Source organism: Rhinopithecus bieti, unplaced genomic scaffold (assembly GCF_001698545.2).
Source record: "Rhinopithecus bieti isolate Rb0 unplaced genomic scaffold, ASM169854v2 scaffold_72735, whole genome shotgun sequence".
NCBI classification, from domain to species: Eukaryota; Metazoa; Chordata; class Mammalia; order Primates; family Cercopithecidae; genus Rhinopithecus; species Rhinopithecus bieti.
The window spans coordinates 764,045-783,901 of record NW_016827539.1 but is presented as its reverse complement, the minus strand read 5'-3'; the positions used below and the strand labels follow the sequence as shown (position 1 = coordinate 783,901).

The following is a 19,857-nucleotide window of genomic DNA, read 5'->3' as shown; positions in this document are numbered from 1 at the left end:
CAACAGAGTAAACAAAATGGGAGAACATATTTTCAAGCTAAACAATCTGACAAAGATTTAATATCCAGAATCTATAAGGAACTTAAACAACTCAACAAGCAAAAAACAAACAACCCCATTAAAAAGTGAACAAAAGAGATGAACAGACACTTCTCAAAAGAAGACATATAACCAGTCAACAAACATATGAAAAAATGCTCAACATCACTAATCATCAGAGAAATGCAAATCAAAACCATACTGAGATACCATCTCACATCAGTCAGAATGGCTATTATCAAAAAGTCAAAAAAACAACAGATGCTGGTGAGGGTTCAGAGAAAAGAGAATGCTTTATACACTGTTGGTGGGAATGTAAATTAGTACAGCCACTGTGAAAAACAGTTTGGAGATTTCTCAATGAACTTAAAACAGAACTACCAGTTGACCCAGCAATTCCATTAATGGGTATATACACAAAAGAAAATAAATCATTCTACCAAAAAGACACATAAACTCATATATTCAGCATTACACCATTCACAATAACAAAGACACAGAATCAACCCAGGTGCCCATCAGTAGTGGATTGGATAAATAAAATGTGCTATATACACACCATGGAATACTACACAGCCATAGAAAAGAACAAAATCATGTCTTTTGCAGCAACATGGATGCAGCTAGAGGCCATCATCCTAAGCAAGATAAGGCAGGAACAGAAAACCAAATACTGTATGTTCTCTCTTACAAATGAGAGCGAGACATTGGATAGTAATGGACATAAAGATGGCAACAACAGACACTGGGGATAGAAAGACAAAAAAGGGAGAGGAGAAAGCGTTGAAAAACTACCTATTGGGTACTATGCTCACTACCTGGGTATTGGGATCATTCAGATCCCAAACCTCAGCATCATGCAGTACACCCATGTAACAAACCTGCACATACACCCCTTGAATTTAAAATAAAAGCTGAAAATATTTTTTTAAAAAAGACTAAGTTCTTAGAGTCATGATTGACATTAAGCACAAATACTGTCCCCTGTAAACAAGTGAATGTTCACAGGGAACCAACATGACCGGCATGAAACAAAACATAAGTAAGCCTCTGAATTCTTAACCTGGAGTCCACAGACACTTCCCAAGGGATCCAAGGATACAATTTAGCGCTCCGTGAACTTGGGCGGGAAAAACTGACATCCTTACTTTCAATAACCTCTGACTGAAATGTACTTTTCTATTATGAGTATAGGCCACAGTGCTAGCAGTACCCATAGCTTTATTCCAATAGAAATCACAGATATTTTCATAGCTCATTACAATTGTCATGGACATCTTAAAACATTACTTTCATGCGTCCCCACTTCAAAAGCATGATAGGTGATATGCCTGCCACTCAGTCTTGTTATTTAATGCATTAACCAGAGAAGTGCATATAATACTACATCACCAATTTGTTTTTTCTTAGGTTTTCATAACTGAATGATGATGTAATTTATTTTCCTTTTAATGATTTGTATCTTATATTATGCACTTAGTCATTATTCTGAGGGGTCCATAGGCTCCTCAACTCTGCCAGAGGCGTTCCTGACACACAGAAGGTAAAGAACCTCTAAGTACCTAAGCCACCAGTTCCCATTCCATTTGGGGAGCAACAGAGGAGGCTGAGGCAAGATCCTTGCCAGTGGGAGGGAAAGAGGGATCTCCTAATCCCATTCAGAGGCTGACCTGGCTCTGGGGAATTTGACTTGCCGTGTTTTCCATTCTGTTTTGGCACATTCTTAAAAAACACTTGGTGTGATTTGGTTGTGTCTCTGCCCAAATATCATCTTAAATTCCCACATGTTGTGGGAAGGACCCAGTGAGAGGTGGGTGAATCATGGGGGCAGGTCTTTCTCATGCTGTTCTCATGATGGTGAATAAGTCTCAAGAGATCTGATTATTTTAACAAGGGGAGTTTCTCTGCACAGTTTCTCTTTTTGCCTGCTGCCCTCCATGTAAGATGTGACTTGCTCCTTCTTGCCTTCTGCCATGATTGTGAGGCTTCCCCAGCCACATGGAACTGTAAGTCCATCACACCTCTTCTGTAAATCGCCCAGTCTCAGGTATGTCTTTATTAGCAGCATGAAAACAGACTAATACAGTAAACTGGTACCAGTAGAGTAGGGTGTTGCTGAAAAGATACCTGAAAATGTGGAAGCGACTTTGGAACTGGGTAGCAGGCAGAGGTTGGAACAGTTTGGAGGGCTCAGAAGAAGACAGGAAAATGTGGGAAAGTTTGGAACTTCCTAAAGACTTGTTGAATGGCTTTGACCAAAATGCTGATAACTATATGGACAATGAAATCCAGGCTGATCTGGTCTCGGATGGAGATGAGAAACTTGTTAGGAACTGGAGCAAAGGTGACTCTTGCTATGTTTTAGCAGAGACTAGCAGCATTTTACCCTTATCCCAGAGATTTGTGGAACTTTGAACTTGAGGGAGATGATTTAGGGTATCTGGCAGAGGAAATTTCTAAGCAGCAAAGCACTCAGCAGGTGACTTGGGTGTGTTAAAAGCATTCAGTTTAAAATGAGAAACAGCATAAAAGTTTGCAAAATTTGCAGCCTAACAATGTGCTAGAACAGCAAATCCCATTTTCTGAGGAGAAATTCAAGCCAGCTGCATAAATTTGCATAAGTAATGAGAAGCCAAATGTTAATCCCCAAGACAATGGGGAAAATGTCTCCAGGGCATTTCAGAGGTCTTCACAGCAGCCTCTCCCATCACAGGCCTGGAGGCCTAGGAAGAAAAAATGGCTTCATGGGCCGGGTCCAGGATCCCCATGCTGTGTGCAACCTAGGAACTTGGTGCCCTGTGTCCCAGCCACTCTAGTTGTGGCAGAAAGTGCCAACATAGAGCTCAGGCCATAGCTTCAGAGGGCGCAAGTCCCAAACCTTGGCAGATTCCATGTTGTGTTGGTCCTGCAGGTGTGCAGAAGACAAGAACTAAGGTTTGGGAATCTCCACCTAGATTTCAGAGGATGTACAGAAACGCTTGGATGCCCAGGCATAAGTTTGCTGCAGAGGTGGGGTCTTCATGCAGAACCTCTGCTAGGGCAATGCAAAAGGGAAATGTGGGATCAGAGCCCCCCCCCCCGAGTCCCCACTAGGGTACTGCCTGGTGGAACTGTGCTAAGAGGGCCATTGTCCTCCAGACCCCAAAATGGCAGATCCACCAACAGCTTGCACCGTGCATCTGGAAAAGCCACAGACTCTCAATGCCAGCCCATGAAAGCAGCTGAGAGAGAGGCTGTACCATGCAAAGCCACAGGGGTGGAGCTGTGCAAGACGATGCCCACCTTTCATATCAGCGTGACCTGGATGAGACATGGGGTCAAAATAGATCATTTTGGAGCTTTAAGATTTGACTGCCCTGCTGGACTTCGGACTTGCATGCAGTCTGTAGCCCCTGTTTTAGCCAATTTCTCCCATTTAATATGGGTATATTTACCCAATGCCTGTACCCCTATTGTATCTGAGAAATAACTCACTTTCAATTTTACAGGCTTATAGGCTCAGATTTGCCTTATCTCAGATGAGACTTTGGACTATGGACTTTTGAGTTAATGCTGAAATAAGTTAAGACTTTGGGAGACTGTTGGGAAGGCATGATTGGTTTTGAAATGTGAGGACACGAGATATGGAAGAGGCGAGGGGTGGAATTATGTGGTTTGGCTGGGTCCCCACCCACATTTCACCTGAATTCCCACATGTTGTGGGAGGAATCAGGTGGAAGGTGGTTGAATCATGGTGGCAGGTCTTTCTCATGCTGTTCTCGTGATGGTGAATAAGTCTCACAAGATCTGATGGTTTCAAAAAGGGGAGTTTCTCTGCACAGGATCTCTTTATGTCTGCTGCCCTCCATGTAAGATGTGCCTTGCTCCTCCTTGTCTTCCACCATGGTTGTGAGGTTTCCCCAGCCACATGGAACTGTAAGTCTATTACACCTCTTTCTTTTGTATATCACCCAGTCTCAGGTATGTCTTTATCAGCAGCATGAAAATGGACCAATAAAGCACTTACAACACTTCAAATATTTTGGATCTCTGGAAAAGTTTAAGAAATGTGGATTTAAGGAATGACTTTGCCTGGGGAAGAGTCTGGAATTGCTTGGTGTTGTTAAACGATGTGTTAATGTTAAACCTTTTTGGAGCAAAATAAATCAGGTGATGCCTTCTTAGTCTACAAGTCATAGCTCATGCAGGAGGTGGCAGGTTGAACATATCAGCAATCTGGAACCTTACCTGTCCTTTGCTCATGGTCCAGAATTTATTAATATGAACAGGCTACTGCTGGGGTTCCATGCTGGGCTGAGGGGCCTGTCTTCCAGAAGAGGGGATCCTTGGAGAAGCACTAAGCTCCTACCCCAGCCATTGCCCTATTGGGTTACACAGGGATCTGCAGGGTTGCAGTGCATGCTACTGCTGGGGCCAAGGGCTGTGCTTGCCTGTGGCTGAAGAAACTAACTGGGAAATAACACTTGTGGTCTTGTTTATTGTATTTCATTTAAGTTGGGGATCTAAAACACATGTCCTAGATTGCAGAAAAGTCAGGGACTGGTGGGCTGTTTGGGTTTATGCTATACATCAACGGCAAGACAAATCCAAGAGCTGACCCACTGAGAGGCCCCCATTGCCTTCCAAAGCCAGCACCATAGAAATCAGGACAGCTCTGGGAACTGGGGATTAGCCCATCCACACTGAATGCCTGTCAAAGGGATAGCCACTCCAGAAAGACTAGTTTCAAAGAGTATCTTAGCTGATCTGTTTCTCACAGCCAAAGAAATAAAGCAGGTTTAGGTAAAGTACTTGGCTTTTCTTTCTCTACTTTGCCCAGTCATGCTTGTAGAGATACTGAGGGACTTGCTAAGCAGTCTTAGGGCAAAACTTCAATATGCTCACATTTCCACATCAGTGGTCTGTAACCCTCTCTAAAGTGTTCTGTAAACAGTCTTCCTCTAAGCACTAAGGTTAGTGCCAAGCATTCCTGCAGCTTCTCCTTAGAATACACTTAGCCAAGACACTGCCTGGCTGATGAGTGGCCTTTGCTGCCTGCACCCTCACCTAGCACGCAGCAGCACCAAGACCGAACTCCCACCTGGAGGAGCAGGAACCCCTGCGGTGTGCAGGTCCCTGGGCCCTCTGCCCCACAATATTGCAAGTGCAGAGCCACCCCACACCACACACGATGCTTGACAGAGCTTGATCATCCACTCTCTCCAACAAAAGGTACCACTGTTACTCCTGAATGTGAACTGAGAGTTGAAAATAGAAAACTTTAGAATAGCTTGTGTTGTATGTGAAGTGGTATTTCCTTAATATAAATTTGATATTTTTAAGGAGCTGCCATGCATCAGAGGCTTTTTTTTTTTTTTTGGTAACAGTTAAGCTATAATTTACATACTATATAATTCACTCATTTAAAGTACACAATTTAGTTGCTTTTAGTTGTTATATTCAGATTTGTGCAACCATCACATCAATTTTAGAACATTTTCATAATCTCAAAAAGAAACCCCATACCCTTTAGTCTTCACCTCCCAATCCTATCCCCATTCCCCACCCCAACCTTCTGCCAACCCCTAGCAACTACCAATCTACTTTCTGTCTCTATAGATTTGCCTATACTGGGCAATTCATATAAATGGAATTATACAATATGTGATTTTTTTTTTTTTTTTTTTTTTGCTTTCTTCCTGTCTTCAAGGTTCATCCATGCTGTGGCATCAGTAGTACAATAATACTTCATTCCTTTTTGTTCCCAAATAACATTCCATTACATGGATATACATTTTGTTTATCCATTCATCAGTGATGGATATTTAGGTTGCTTCCACTTTGGTGCTATCGTGAATAATGTTGCTAAGATCATTTGTGTACAACTTTTTGTATGGATATGTTTTCATTTTTCTCGGTCATAAATTTAGGATTGGTATTGCTAGGTAATATGGTTAACTCTTTTTGAGGAACTGCCAAACTGTCTTCCAGAGTGACTGCACTATTTTATTTTACATTCCCACAGCAAATATCAGTGTTCCAATTTCTCCACATCGTCTTCAACACTTGTGATTGTCCATCTTTTTTATTATAGTGGGTGTGTAATGGTATCTCATTTTGATTTTGATTTGCATTTCTCTGATGACTAATGATGTTGAACATCTTTTCATTTGCTTATTAGCCATCTGTATATCTTTAGAGAAATGTCTATTCCAATCTTTTGTCCATTTTTGAACTGAATTGTCTTATTATTGAAAAGCTTAAATTTTGAATGACTATTCAACTGCACTTTAAAATTCAGCCCTGGAAGACATTTTATGTCTTTCCCCAGGAAACGGGATACCATTCTGGGAGAACTCTAGTCCCTAAAGCTATGGTTTTAATCTCTTTTGATTCATAGACACCTTCAAGATTCTAATGAAAATTACGAATCTTCTCCCCAGAAAATGCACACATGAACATTTTTTGCATTTAATATTATTAATATATTATTAACATTAACAAATGTTTTGCATTTAATACCAAGGAGTTCTAGACCTTCCCCCATCAACTACTGCCTTACGTTCTTTTCGTAAGAGGAGTGCAAAAGTTCTTCTGATTGGATGATTGTCAAATAATTGAACCTGGCCTTAATGGGCAACATAAAATTCCCAAATTCTAGTTCCTCACAGAGAGAAAAAAAGAGATGTGAACTGTATTGTCTGAATTATCAAAATCGCACAGTGGAGAAATAGCTTTTACAAAAGATTGGTTTAAAGCAGTCCATCATCCCTCTAACTTTTCCCTTTCCAGGCCATGAGAGCTTTACACCATCATGTTTGGGGCCCTCTCAGAACAGTTTCCCCTGAATTTGGAAGTCAGCCTTATGCCATCAACCCACAGCGAAGCACACTGTAGGGGGAGCTGTGCAGATTATTACCAGTTATGAAAATGTTGGACTTCTCTTCTGGATGCTCACACACTTTACAAAATGCTGATTCAAACATGGAGAAAAAATCTGTGCTTTTCTTAAGTCTATGATTTTTTTTTTTAATCTTATGAGTACCATAAAACTTTTAGGTAAATGTTTTCTTCTCTGCTTTTCCCCATCTGAAGCTCAGAGGTAACTTGGCTGCCTTCCTCTGGCAACTGAACTGGGTAACTAGATTCATTAGTGAATCAATGTTTACGGCCCTCATTTTTCCTCTGCCCTGATTCTGTTTGTTTCTTTTTGATGCATTTATACTATTTCAAGCTGTTTTGGGACAAGCTGACACATTTCTAACTTTTTCTACATTTCAATGCTGTTCATGACAACTGTTTGCTTAACCTATGTTCTCATGCCATAGAGCTTATTTTATAGTTATCTTTCTTATCTGTAACTTTTCAGTACTGGACTCGAGTGTTTTGCAAACAGAAAATCTTCACCCACGCTTTACCAGGTGTTACGTGTATGTAAGACAGAGAAGGTAAGAATTGTTCGGGTTTAAGCAGATGTCATAGAAACACAGAGTGCTGTAGTATTTTTTCTACACTTGCTGAGATCAAATGAGGCTGCAAGGGAAGGTAACGTCCAGCCCACAGTGGGAAGTCAACTTTACCCTCTTCAGCTAAAATCTGCATAGGAATCCAGATGAAAATTCATTGGGAATCCAGGACAAGAGGAATGAGATGACTTGCCCAATAAAACATTATCTGTAAACACCAAAAGTAGACTACTGATCCCTAATCTTTTCATCTCATTTGGGTACCCTGATCTCTGAGAGATTTTGGAAAATGTGTGTTAAGACACTAACTCAGATTTAGTCTTGACACATTTTAATATTTGGTATTAATATATCTTTTTGAAAAATGAAGGTGAGACATTAAATTACAGTCGAATTTTCTGACAAATTTGGATAACCCATTAATGACTAAATACTTCAGCTTTAAAAAACAGTACAAATTTAAGGAAATACATAGTACCTCATGATTCCTTAAGTATTTCCGGTGACTAGAGTCTGTCATTGTTCCTCCTAGTCAACATGTAGTACAAACATTTCAGAAACGGGTTGCAGTCTACAGATTTTAAGCTGAAGCTTGGGACTGTCTAAAACTCAAAAATCTCCTGAATAGCAATGCACATAGGTACAGTACTTTTAGAAAATCTGCAAAGCCCTTTCAGATACATATTTTCAGTAAATCTTCTCGACCCCATTAGATATTATTTCAGTTTTACTGATAAATACAATGAAGACTTGAATAGCAGTGATTTTCATCCACCCAGTATTTGCTTAGGATGTTACGTGTTAGGCAGCATGCTGACTGAGGATGTAGGCAGGACCTAGCCCCTGAGAGATAGAAATCAAAGAGGATAGCACAGTCTGGTCAGGGCCACACACAGGGTGCTGTGAGAGCAATGAGGAGAAATGTTCCCCGATGTGGGTCAGAGTACAGGGGAAAGCTTTGCCAAGCCAGATAAAGTAGCCAAGTAAATAGGGAGTTTCAAGAGCACATGACAGGGTTGGGAAGAGGAGGCAAACTGAAGCACAGCATGTACACCAACACGAAAGAAATGATGTGGTGCACCTCAGGAATGGCATTTTCCATTGGTTCGAACTAGCTGAGCCTCTCCTAAGTGCTGGGCTTGTGCCGGGTAATGAGGATCCCACCATGAACCAGATGCAAATTTCTTGCCCTCAAGGAGTTTTAATTCTAACGGCAGAAATAGACAATACAAACACAAATCAAGTAATGAAATGATTTCAGATAGTGGTGGGCACTATGAAGGAAATAACGCAGGCCAATGAGCTAGAGAAATGGGGAGAAGCAGGTTTGGGAGGCAGCAGTCAAAGAAGGCTTGCTCATGAGAGGATGCCAGAGTGCAGGCCTGCAAGGGGGAAAATGCCAATCACAGGTGAGGTAAGAGAAAGGGAATATTCAGGGTAAACTGTAAGTCAAAGACCCTAACAGGTTAAAGCTTGTTGCACTCAATAAACATAAAGGAGGACAGCATGGGTGCAGCACAGTAAAGGATGATGCAATGGGAGATTAGGCCCAGATTATTGAGGCCCTGTAGGCTATACTAATTCATTTGGATTTTATTCTGAGTGCAGTAAGAAGCCTTGGGACTGGGCACAGTGGCTCACGCCTGTAACCCAGCACTTTGGGAAGCTGAGGCAGGTGGATCACTTGAGGTCAGGAGTTCGAGGCCAGCCTGACCAACATCGTGAAACCCTACTAAAAATACAAAAATTAGTTGGGCCTGGTGGCATGCGCCTGTAATCCCAGCTACTCGGGAGGCTAAGGCAGAAGAATCACTTGAGCCTGGGAGGCAGAGATTGCAGTGAGCCGAGATCCTGCCACTGTACTGCAGCATGGGCGACACAGTGAAACTCCATCTCTATCAAAAAAAAAGAGAAGCCTTGGAAGAGTCTAAAGGGAAGTAGTGGTGACACTGTTTCATTTACAATTCTAAAGGATAACTCCAGAAGTTCCCTGAATTACTGGTGTGAGTAGTATCAGTTAGGAGGCTACTGCCAGAATCAGGGTGAGAGAGAAGTAGTCTGGATCAGGTGGTAGAAGTGCAGGAGGGAAATGGTTGGGTCTGAGATAAGATTCTGGGGGAAGATTCAGGACCTCCCAAAGGACTGGATATGCAGACGTGGGTAAGGAAGGAATTATGAGCAATTCTTAGGAACAGGCAAACATAATGCTATGATATGGAATCTTAGCAAGAGGGAGAATAAAAAGTTCTCTCTTGGAAACAAGATGTTTGTCAGACATCCAAGTGAAGACATCGCATAAGCAGCTAGGTATCTAAGACAGCAGCTCTGGGAGAGGTCAAGATTAGTAATAAATGTAAGGGTCACTGGCCTGTAAGTGGCATTAAGAGCTTGAGATTGGAATGGAAACTTCTAGGGAAGAGAATGCTGAGGGAGAAAACCCATGACAGAGCTCTAGGGGGCCCTCTGACTTAGAGGTTAGAAGAGGAAAAGCCATGAGATGGAGTGGAGGATGAGGTAGAGATGAAACCAGAAGTTCCAGGTCTTAGAAGCCAAGAGAGAGTCCAGCTGTGCTGAATGATGCTCAGACGCTGATTAGGTCACTGGTGAACTCAAGAGCAAGAAAGCAGTCTGGGATGGAAATGGTGGTAGAGAGGGTTAGGAAGAGAACTGCGGTGGGGCGAGGTGAGAAACTGGAAAGAGTCACTGCAGACATCTCTTTCCAGAAGTGTTTGGGTGAAGGGAAGCAAATAAACACACAGAGCAGTAGATAGAGAGGTATAAAAAAAAATGAGGTTTTTTTAAAAAAGGGGAAATAACAGGATGCTTTATGCTAATGGGAAAGATCCACTAGAGAAAGAGGATTCACAGGGGCCATACCCTTGAGTTGGCAAGTACACTACACTGACCTGTCTCATCTGTAACTCACATTCTAGTTCCTTTGCTAGATCTATTTCCTGTGATCCTCAGATGCTGGCATCTTTCAGGGCCCCAAACCCAGCCTCCTGCTCCTCTCTCTCTCCACAGCCTCCCTGGTGGATCTTATCACCTCCCATGATTTCAAATGCTTCTGGCACATCAACATCCAGATCTTTATCTCCCATCTAAACTTGTCCTCAGCAGTGCAGACGCTGAACATTGATTTCCAATGGATATTCCATGGGCACCACGCACGAAAGCCAGTCCCTTGCCCTCCCTGCCTCTCTCCTCTGCATGAGTGCTGAGCAAGAGAGGACTGCTTGCTAAGGTTCTTTAGCCTACCCCGCTTATTCACTGCCAGCCTGACTTTATACACCACCAGCCCCTTGGCTAAGAGGGGCTACCAGCCTAGTAAATAACCAGCCCAGTTGGATGGTAAGTGGCAAAACCAGTCTATCAATCCAGATAAGTCTGACCCCTAATCCATGCTTCTACACATTTCCCTTAAAGAAAGTTCCTGCAGTTACTTTATTTTCAACATGTATCATAAAATCCTTATTTCAATTAGTACACAGCTATTCACATTTAAGTCAGCAAGATAAGTATCACTTTATGATAATACATATTCATATGAGAAAAAAGTCTAGCAAAGTGGTTTATTCTCACAACTTATCGCTGGAGGAAGTCCTTCAAACAAACCAGTGCAGAGAAAATGCCTATCAAAAGTATCGGTTTTTCAGCTTTCTTCACCACTGCTTTACATGTATCATTTTTATAATTTTATCTCTTCATGTTTTAAAGAGCTGCTACTCCAGATGACAGTAACTCTTTGGTGTTTCTTTTTATTTCCAAGATTGTGATTTTTTTAAGAGGCTACTTTAAGGCTGTGAATTGTCTCACTGTCTTTTCACTCTCTCTTTTTAGTTCTTCAATATGGGCATCCAAGCGCTCTAGAATGTGATGAGACCTCAGTTCCTCCTCTTCCAAAAATCTAGTAGCTATTGAACCAAGGGGAGAAACAGGCAAAGAACACTGGAAGAGAGACAAATTTTGACATGTGTAAATAAGTAGAATATTATATTTCTAAGACACACTGTTCATGACATTTTCTAACTAGCAATATTAAAAGGTGATTGTTTTCCTTTGAAGAGACTTTTTTGGTTTTCATCCTAATAATAAGAGCAATAAAAGAACAAAACTCAGTAAGTTCTGTAAAAATTAACACAGATCTGTCCCTTTCTGACCCAAGTTGTAATCATGTAAAGTATCATATATTAGTTATTGGTCTGAAGAACGTTTCAGTTTAGACTTATATATCCTTCCACAGTTAATGCCTATTATTTCAAACTCACTTTAAAAACCTGAGTATGTCACTTTCATTTTAAAGCACAGAAAATTTAACAAAAATAAATTAGATGCCAGCTAAAATCAATATTTTTTCTCCTCCAAATTTTCAGTCCACAGTCCCTTATGTGAAACCCTTGAGGCTAGTGATGTTTCAGAATTCTGATTTTTAGAAAGGTAGTACAGAACATATGCCATATGCAGTCAATACTCATTCACAACAGTAGTCATTGTGTTCTATAAAGTCACCCAGAACACTGAATTAGCAAACACAGAATTTTTGGCCCAGGGAAATATACACATACAACAAATATACACACACACATACACATACCCCACACAGAGAGTACAATCCTAAATCCTAGAACAACTCATTCTGGTGGATTCTATAGTTTTTATTTCACATGAGAGACATGAGGATCAGAAGTGGTAACTCTCCTGAGGCCGCCCCACTAACTGGTGCCGAGGCTGGGACTCAGACTCTACCCATTCCTCTATCTGGCGTGGAGCTGAGCTTCTTCCCTACACTGCGCTGCCCCATCCATCTCCACCCTCTGGTCACCTCCGCATAAGCAGGGACAAGAAGGCCGAGTGCTGCCTACTTCAACCTTGGCTGGGATTGTGCAAGTCGGTCACTCAAATTTTTGGCCACTCTGCATATGTCCACGAATGACTGTGGAAGTGCTACACATACTGATTTGGGAGTTATAAAGTTTAGGGAGTAGACAAATTCACAAATACAGAATCTGTGAATAATAAGGATCAACTGTATTACCCCAGTGGAGTCTGAGGGCACATCCCATAACCAAACACACTGATATTTCTGAAGCAAAACGCATGGATATTCACACTAAGTGGAACAGAGAAAGTCTATACAAACTAACACATCAGTTCAGGCCAGGGAAAGTTTTGGTGCCAAAATAATTTTGCTGCTAAACTTAGGAAGAAAGTGAAGTGAGGACTTATTTTGAAAAATAAAAGAAAACCTTTCCATGGATTTGGTGGCACATTAATAGGTCAAAAATACTGCACTTTCATGGCTATACGGCTGCAGCTGGTGACAGGAAATGAAGGGCCCATGGCAAGTGCTTTGGTGAAGAAGGCAAAAAGATGGTGCAGGCTGCACAGCAGTGGAAGGAGCAAGGGACCGGCATGGTGTCCAAGGCACATTCTGCTCTGAGGGCCATGATCTGTGACACCCAAGACATGCTCTGCACACATCAGAGGCACAGACTTCCTCTACCTCCGAACTCCCTTTCTTCTTTCCAGCAGTTCCTCTTTTCCTCCTTCACTGCCTGTGTCTCAGGACTATGCTGGCATCCAGAGACATTTCTTGAACTAACCATTCCAGAAGAAAATTGAGCATCTCTTAAAAGGGCAGGAAGGGAATTTCCAAGAAGTGTTAAAGACAAATGAATAACTATAACACATTTCAGAACATTTTGAAAAGTAGTCTTGGCTGAAAGTGTCTTCACAAGCAAAAACTGTATGATAGGGATATACCTGAGAATAATGAAGAGTACTTATGATAAAAGAACCAGTAAGGAAAAAAAAAAATCACCCTCTTCACCCTTAAAAAAAAAAAAAAAAATCAAACTAAAAAACTAACAAATTAATAAGATCAGAAAGTTTCCATACCGAAGACATAAACTCTTCTTGGTCATTCATACTCTCAGACACAGTGTCAGAAAAATTGGCTTCATTTGTATCTAGCGCTGAAGGCAAAGAGTGACTTTTACACAGACAGTAGGAAGTCAAAGACCTGGTGGAGCTGCAAGGGCTGATTTGAGGACTCAGGGGGCTTAGCACCCTAGACATGGGGTCTATACTATCCGACGCTTGTCCTCTTGGAGAATGAAGACCTGTTTTGTAGTGCTCAGTCTTTATTCCGTCATGTCTGTGCTGGCCATGGGTTGGCCTGGATGGTAGATTAGAAAACAAAACAAATAAAAAATTGTAGCAACTTTTCTCTCTCCAACAGAAATGTAGGAAATTTGCTTAAGCCAACAGCCTAACTAATAAGGCTAGAATTTACAAAATGAGCAACCTACTGAGATCAGGTGTTCTTTCATTCATTCAGGCCCCAAATATCCAATCCCCACTACCAGGTCCCTGCCCTCACACACTTATGGTATAGCAAGAAAGACAAACAAGCTGCCAGGTAATCTAGGTGGTTAGTGCTGGGACAGGAGAAGTGCTGTGCACCTAAGAAGGCACCTAACCTCACTAGAGGGTTGGGTTGGTGTAGGAGTAGAGGTGACCATGTCAGCAAAGGCTTTGGGTAGGAAAACATGTAAGCCATATAGCATGAGCTGAAGCCAGGTGGCTTTTCACTGAATGCTTATTTCTTATGGTAACAGCCTATAACAAACTGACTAAAACACAAAGGAAGCTGTTTATAAAAAGCCAAATTCTACTTCTTATGGGCAAATGGGGTTGAAGAGGTAGAAGGCAGCATGAAAAGTCTCAGGTAATACACATGTTGTTTACACTGACATCCAGAGTGTACAAAACAAAAGCTTTAATGAAAATGCTATACACCTCCCCCACCCATTTTTTAACATGATCATGGCTTTACTTGTGTACACTATACTTCAGAATTAAACATGGAGTCCTTTGATGAAGATTTAATTTCTGTAAGTCAGAAATTATTCTCAAAGAAATGAGAATTATATTGTATCAATACACATTTTAAATAAACTTTTAAGAAATTTTACTTGAACTCTGTATTCTTGAACTCAGTTGTTCTGCTGTGTGTTGGTTTAAAGATCCTGTCATTTTGTTTTTTGCACATCTGAGTAGAAATCTCCAGCTGAGATTTGGTATTCATCAAATCTTTCTGTAGTTGTTGATTTTCAGACACTAATTTACTTAATGCCTCAATATAATTCTCCTGGAGATCTGCTAGTGAAATCTCTTTTGCCTAATAAAAAAGAATACTAGAGTCACTTAATCTGTACAAGAATACTTGTGATCTGTGATACTGCTGGTTGGAAAATTCAGTATTTTTTAGTTGTAAGTAGTTAATCTATGGCTTTAATTTAGAAAAAGTGAAGATTTGTTTTTAGGCCTCTAAGACTAACAGAGATAAAGAATTCTTCAAGTAAATGCTGGTGGAACACTAGAAGCACAATGGGCTTCCTTGTGTGGCAAGGAATTCCAAGGAGGTGGAGGAAGGATGGAACCAGGATGGAGGAAAGTTGTAAGAGGGAATCAGAAACAGGGAAAAAGAAGGAAAATAGTGGCCATGTTTCTTCTGCAAGAAGGTGAAGGTTGAATAGCCCCAGAATACCAGTGGAAGAAAACAGAGACCTAGTTCAAGGAAAGAAATTTGAACAAAAAGTTCTGAGAAAAAAATCGGCAGTTGCAGTCGTGTTCTCCGAGTTCCTGTCTCTCTGCCAACGCCGCCCGGATGGCTTCCCAAAACCGCGACCCAGCAGCCACAAGCGTCACCGCCGCCCGTAAAGGAGCCGAGCCGAGCGGGGGCGCCGCCCGGGGTCCCGTGGGCAAAAGGCTACAGCAGGAGCTGATGACCCTCATGATGTCTGGCGATAAAGGGATTTCTGCCTTCCCTGAATCAGACAACCTTTTCAAATGGGTAGGGACCATCCATGGAGCAGCTGGAACAGTATATGAAGACCTGAGGTATAAGCTCTCACTAGAGTTCCCCAGTGGCTACCCTTACAATGCGCCCACGGTGAAATTCCTCACACCCTGCTACCACCCCAACGTGGACACCCAGGGTAACATATGCCTGGACATCCTGAAGGACAAGTGGTCTGCCCTATATGACGTCAGGACCATTCTGCTCTCCATCCAGAGCCTTCTAGGAGAACCCAACATTGATAGTCCCTTGAATACGCATGCTGCCGAGCTCTGGAAAAACCCCACAGCTTTTAAGAAGTACCTGCAAGAAACCTACTCAAAGCAGGTCACCAGCCAGGAGCCCTGACCCAGGCTGCCCAGCCTGTCCTTGTGTTGTCTTAATTTTTCCTTAGATGGTCTGTCCTTTTTGTGATTTCTGTATAGGACTCTGTATCTTGAGCTGTGGTATTATTTTTGTTTTGTTTTTGTCTTTTAAATTAAGCCTCGGTTGAACCCTTGTGATGTATATTAAATAAATGCATTTTGGTCCTTTTTTAAAAAAAAAAAAAAATCTGGCTGGCAGGGACAACTTTAAAATAAATACCCTCTAATATTAAACACTTTTCTACAACTTTGATATCTACTCATATATAAATTTGGACATGATAAGGCAGGGTTCAAGTACATAGTGGGAATTACTATTGTGATCTGGTATCATATATTTGATTGCTCTTCAATTCGAGGTGTTTCCTGGTAAGACACTACTTGAAAACATAGTAGTCTGGGTGATTTTTTTTCTGATGACAAAATATTTTAATTAGCATTATGCAAAGTTATGGTAATCTTTGGAGTTTAATACCATGGTTAGCCTGGTCTTTTCTGCAAAAAAAAAATAAATAAATAAATTCTGAAAGTAAGCTCGTCAAGAATGGTCTAACAAACATAATTTTCCTAACAAAAACATAAACTTTAAAATATATCTGTCAACTATCTGTGTACAAGTAGTGACTAAGAGCTACAAAATCTTTCAACAAGTTGTAAACGCCAGACCAGATATCAGAGAAGAACATCTGCAGGACATATGAGTTAAAATGAAACTATTATCAATTTTTAAAACATGGTAAATAATGTATTTTATCAGAGCTGTTATTTCATTACTAAGATAATTAGGTAATTTATTAAAATAGACATTTAACCCAAACATTCATTTGTACAAGTAACTTCAGCTTTCTACATGGTAAAATGCAAAAGGGCACTTTCTAATAATTATTCTTCATAATATGTACAACATATTCACACTGTATGTAAATTCAAAACTAGAGAAAGCTTAAACTGCTGACACGGTTTTCACCAGTTTGATGTCTGATGTCATTAAACACACTTATTAAAAAATGATGATGCTTACCTTTGTTCAGGTATGTTTTAAAAATTTCTCTAAGTTATTATTTTATAAACAATTACTATAGATAAATGAGTATGAAAGGTAATATGAAAACTGAGTAGCAAGCACACATCTAGCTGTGTAAAGAAAGAACAGTATTACCACTATTATTGACAGCTGGAAGTTTCAGGAGAAATTAAGCTGAACAGCATCTCTGGTCATGGTCTGGCTAAAGTTCCCCAAGAGTTCTCAATTCTTAAATATGAACAGATAATCACTGCATAAGAGTCCCTCAATCAAGTACTGCCGAATCCTAAGCCTTTACAGAATTCTGTGGTGTAAATCAGTTTAGTTCTTAGAGTTCTCCACTACTAGCTTAATATTGGCTTTATTAGGGGATATCAAGTTCCCTCCCTCCCTTCCTTCCCATCTTCCCCCTTATAAAATGTTTAGCTATTGTCTCCTCTCCTATTATTCCCAACCTTGTGGATTTGTGCTTTAAAAATAAATCCTTTAATGATAGTTTTAGAGGGATTTGAGGATACAGCAAGATCAGATGAGTGTTTTCACCTGCCACCTTCCATGACAGCGTAATATTCATAAAATCACAAATTAACCACTGAAATAAATAGTTTATTTCAAAATTTTGGACATTGCAAACAATACTGCAATGACCATTTTATGCACATTTGCTCCTAGAGAATGGTTTCTAAGGGAATGTAAAAAGATAACACCATTCTGAAAACAATTCAGCAATGATTACCAAAATCAGAAACACACATGACCCAGGAATTTAGAGGCTATATGTATTTACGCATTTGATGGATATTGCTAAGCTGTCCACTAGAAAGGCCATATCAATTCACTTTCTCATTGACAGTGCAATCAATCTGTTCCCTTACATCTTTCTAACATTGGCTATATATTAGTTTTTAAAGGTTATCAAACCAATTCGTAAAAGAATGTCTATTTATTTTGCTTTATTAGAGAGGTTGAATAGTTTTCTTTGTTTACTAGATATTTATATTAATTCTGTGAGGTATCTACTTAACATCCTTTGCCTATTTTCTACTGGATTATCTTTTCCTTATTATCTTTGTAGGGAATTTTTATGTACTAATAATTTACATTAACCTTTTGTCTGATTATAAATTGTTTTCTCCCTATTAGCCTTTTTTAATAAGGCCTTTTACCTTCCAGAAACTTCACATTTTTATGTTGTAAAATCCTCTATGGCTTCATGATGTTTGGAGAATCTTACCCTTCTGAAAGATTACAAAATAGTCCCCGTTTTCCAGTTGAAATAAGGTACTCTACAATAGTCTTTTGCACATTCTTCCACCCCAGTATCCACAATCCTGGATTGTGAAATTAGAATTTTTCAGAGCAAACAGGGAGCACCTTGGAATTATATATCTTTTTGGAGGAATACTCTCTGGAAATGCAGGAAAAAAGCATTTACACAATTTTCAGACATCTGACCTACACCAAGAAAAGATGGGTCAGAATAGATGAGTCATTTCACAAATTATAGGAACTTTGTAACAAAACAGTTAAAAGAGCATCTATGCTGTAACTCACTGTTGGCTAATCATGTTCTCTCTGGTTTCACAGAAGCTTGTATGCATTTCTTACCCTTGCTACTAGATTAGTCTCTTAAAGGCTAGAGTAATTTGAGTGATTGCAGCTGATCCAAAATCTCTCTTAAAGGCAAGAATGCTATCTTACTCATCCTGTGTTCATTATAGCACCTACTAAAAGTCCTTGAATATAAAAGATTCTAAAATATTTTACTATGTGAATATCTTGCAGAAAAAAATTAAAGCTAAATTATTTTAAAACAATATACTTTCTAAAAAGATAACATAAACATAATAATCATTAACAATAATAATAAAAATGCCACCATCTAGCATGTATTGCATACTTACTAAGTGCCAGGTACTATGCTAAGTCCTTCATATACATTCTTCCAACTAAGAACACAGACTGTAGGTATATTTTGTCACATATATAATATAAAGAAATACCTTTGTGGCCAGGCGCGGTGGCTCACGCCTGTAATCCCAGCACTTTGGGAGGCTCAGGGGGGCAGATCACCTAAGGTCGGGAGTTCGAGACCAGCCTGACCAATATGGAGAAACCCCCGTCTCTACTGAAAATACAAAATCAGCCGGGTGTGGTGGCGCATGCCTGTAATCCCAATTACTCAGGAGGCTGAGGCAGGAGCATCGCTTGAACCCAGGAGGTGGAGGTTGAGCCAAGATCACGCCATTGCACTCCAGTCTGGGTAACAAGAGCGAAACCCCGTCTCAAAAAAACAAACAAACAAACAAAAACCCTTCCTGCTGCTGGAGTGGAGAGTCATATTTTGCTCACTTCCAGCATTATTTTGCCTTCATTTCCTTGAGAAAATTTCTGCAAAAGGATCTAAGTTGATCTTAACTCTCTGTTTATAATGTCAATATTTACAAAGTAGTTTTTTTTTAAGGCATGGATAGTAGAAAAACTTAAGTTTCTATTTATGTACCTCATGTAAACCCAATTCGAATTTCATCACCATTTCAGAAAGATGACGATTTTCTAATTTGAGTGACTCCAGCTGATCCAAAATCTCCTGAAAAGGGGAAAGCAGAAAAAAATAAATATAACATGTAAATCAAATTCATCTTACAAAATTTTCCACATGTAATTTTCATTAGGCTAAGTCATATTCTTCATTTACATATAAACATATATAAATATACACATATATATATATATGGACTTTCTAAAAAGATTTATAAGGTGTTATTAAGGTGAATGAACATGAATGGGATGAAGATATCATTCTAATAGGATAAATCAGGTGACAAAGCAGCAAAGTTTCAATTCACTGGTAAATCCCTTAAATCCCTACCCATTCTCCTGTGTTGGCCTCCTCCAACTTGGCTTCTACCTGCAACGTCACATGGAATTGTACTTTATTCACAAAATAATAACTTATTTTCAGTTCTCATTCCCCTTAGCTTTTGCGCTTAACCATTCCCATTTGAAAATATTCCTTCTGGCCGGGAGCGGTGGCTCATGCCTGTAATCCCAGCATTTTGGGAGGCCGAGATGGGCGGATCACGAGGTCAGGAGATCGAGACCATCCTGGCTAACACG

The 19,857-nt window shown here is 40.2% G+C and overlaps 2 protein-coding genes across 2 annotated transcripts in view; one reads left to right on the top strand and one right to left on the bottom strand.

Moving 5' to 3' along the window:
* Positions 1 to 7,821: 7,821 nt before the first annotated feature.
* Positions 7,822 to 19,857, bottom strand: part of CEP63 (centrosomal protein 63) — an 86,191-nt gene continuing 74,155 nt past the window's right edge. The window contains 4 exon segments of the mRNA XM_017863869.1: positions 7,822 to 11,432; positions 13,383 to 13,662; positions 14,462 to 14,667; positions 19,241 to 19,327. Of these exon segments, the coding sequence (XP_017719358.1) occupies positions 11,274 to 11,432; positions 13,383 to 13,662; positions 14,462 to 14,667; positions 19,241 to 19,327 (732 nt within the window). The 3' untranslated portion in view covers positions 7,822 to 11,273.
* LOC108523335 (ubiquitin-conjugating enzyme E2 C) lies at positions 14,686 to 15,886 on the top strand. Its single transcript, XM_017863870.1, has one exon. It carries the CDS (start codon positions 15,157 to 15,159, stop codon positions 15,694 to 15,696), a length of 540 nt encoding a protein of 179 aa, XP_017719359.1. The 5' UTR covers positions 14,686 to 15,156; the 3' UTR covers positions 15,697 to 15,886.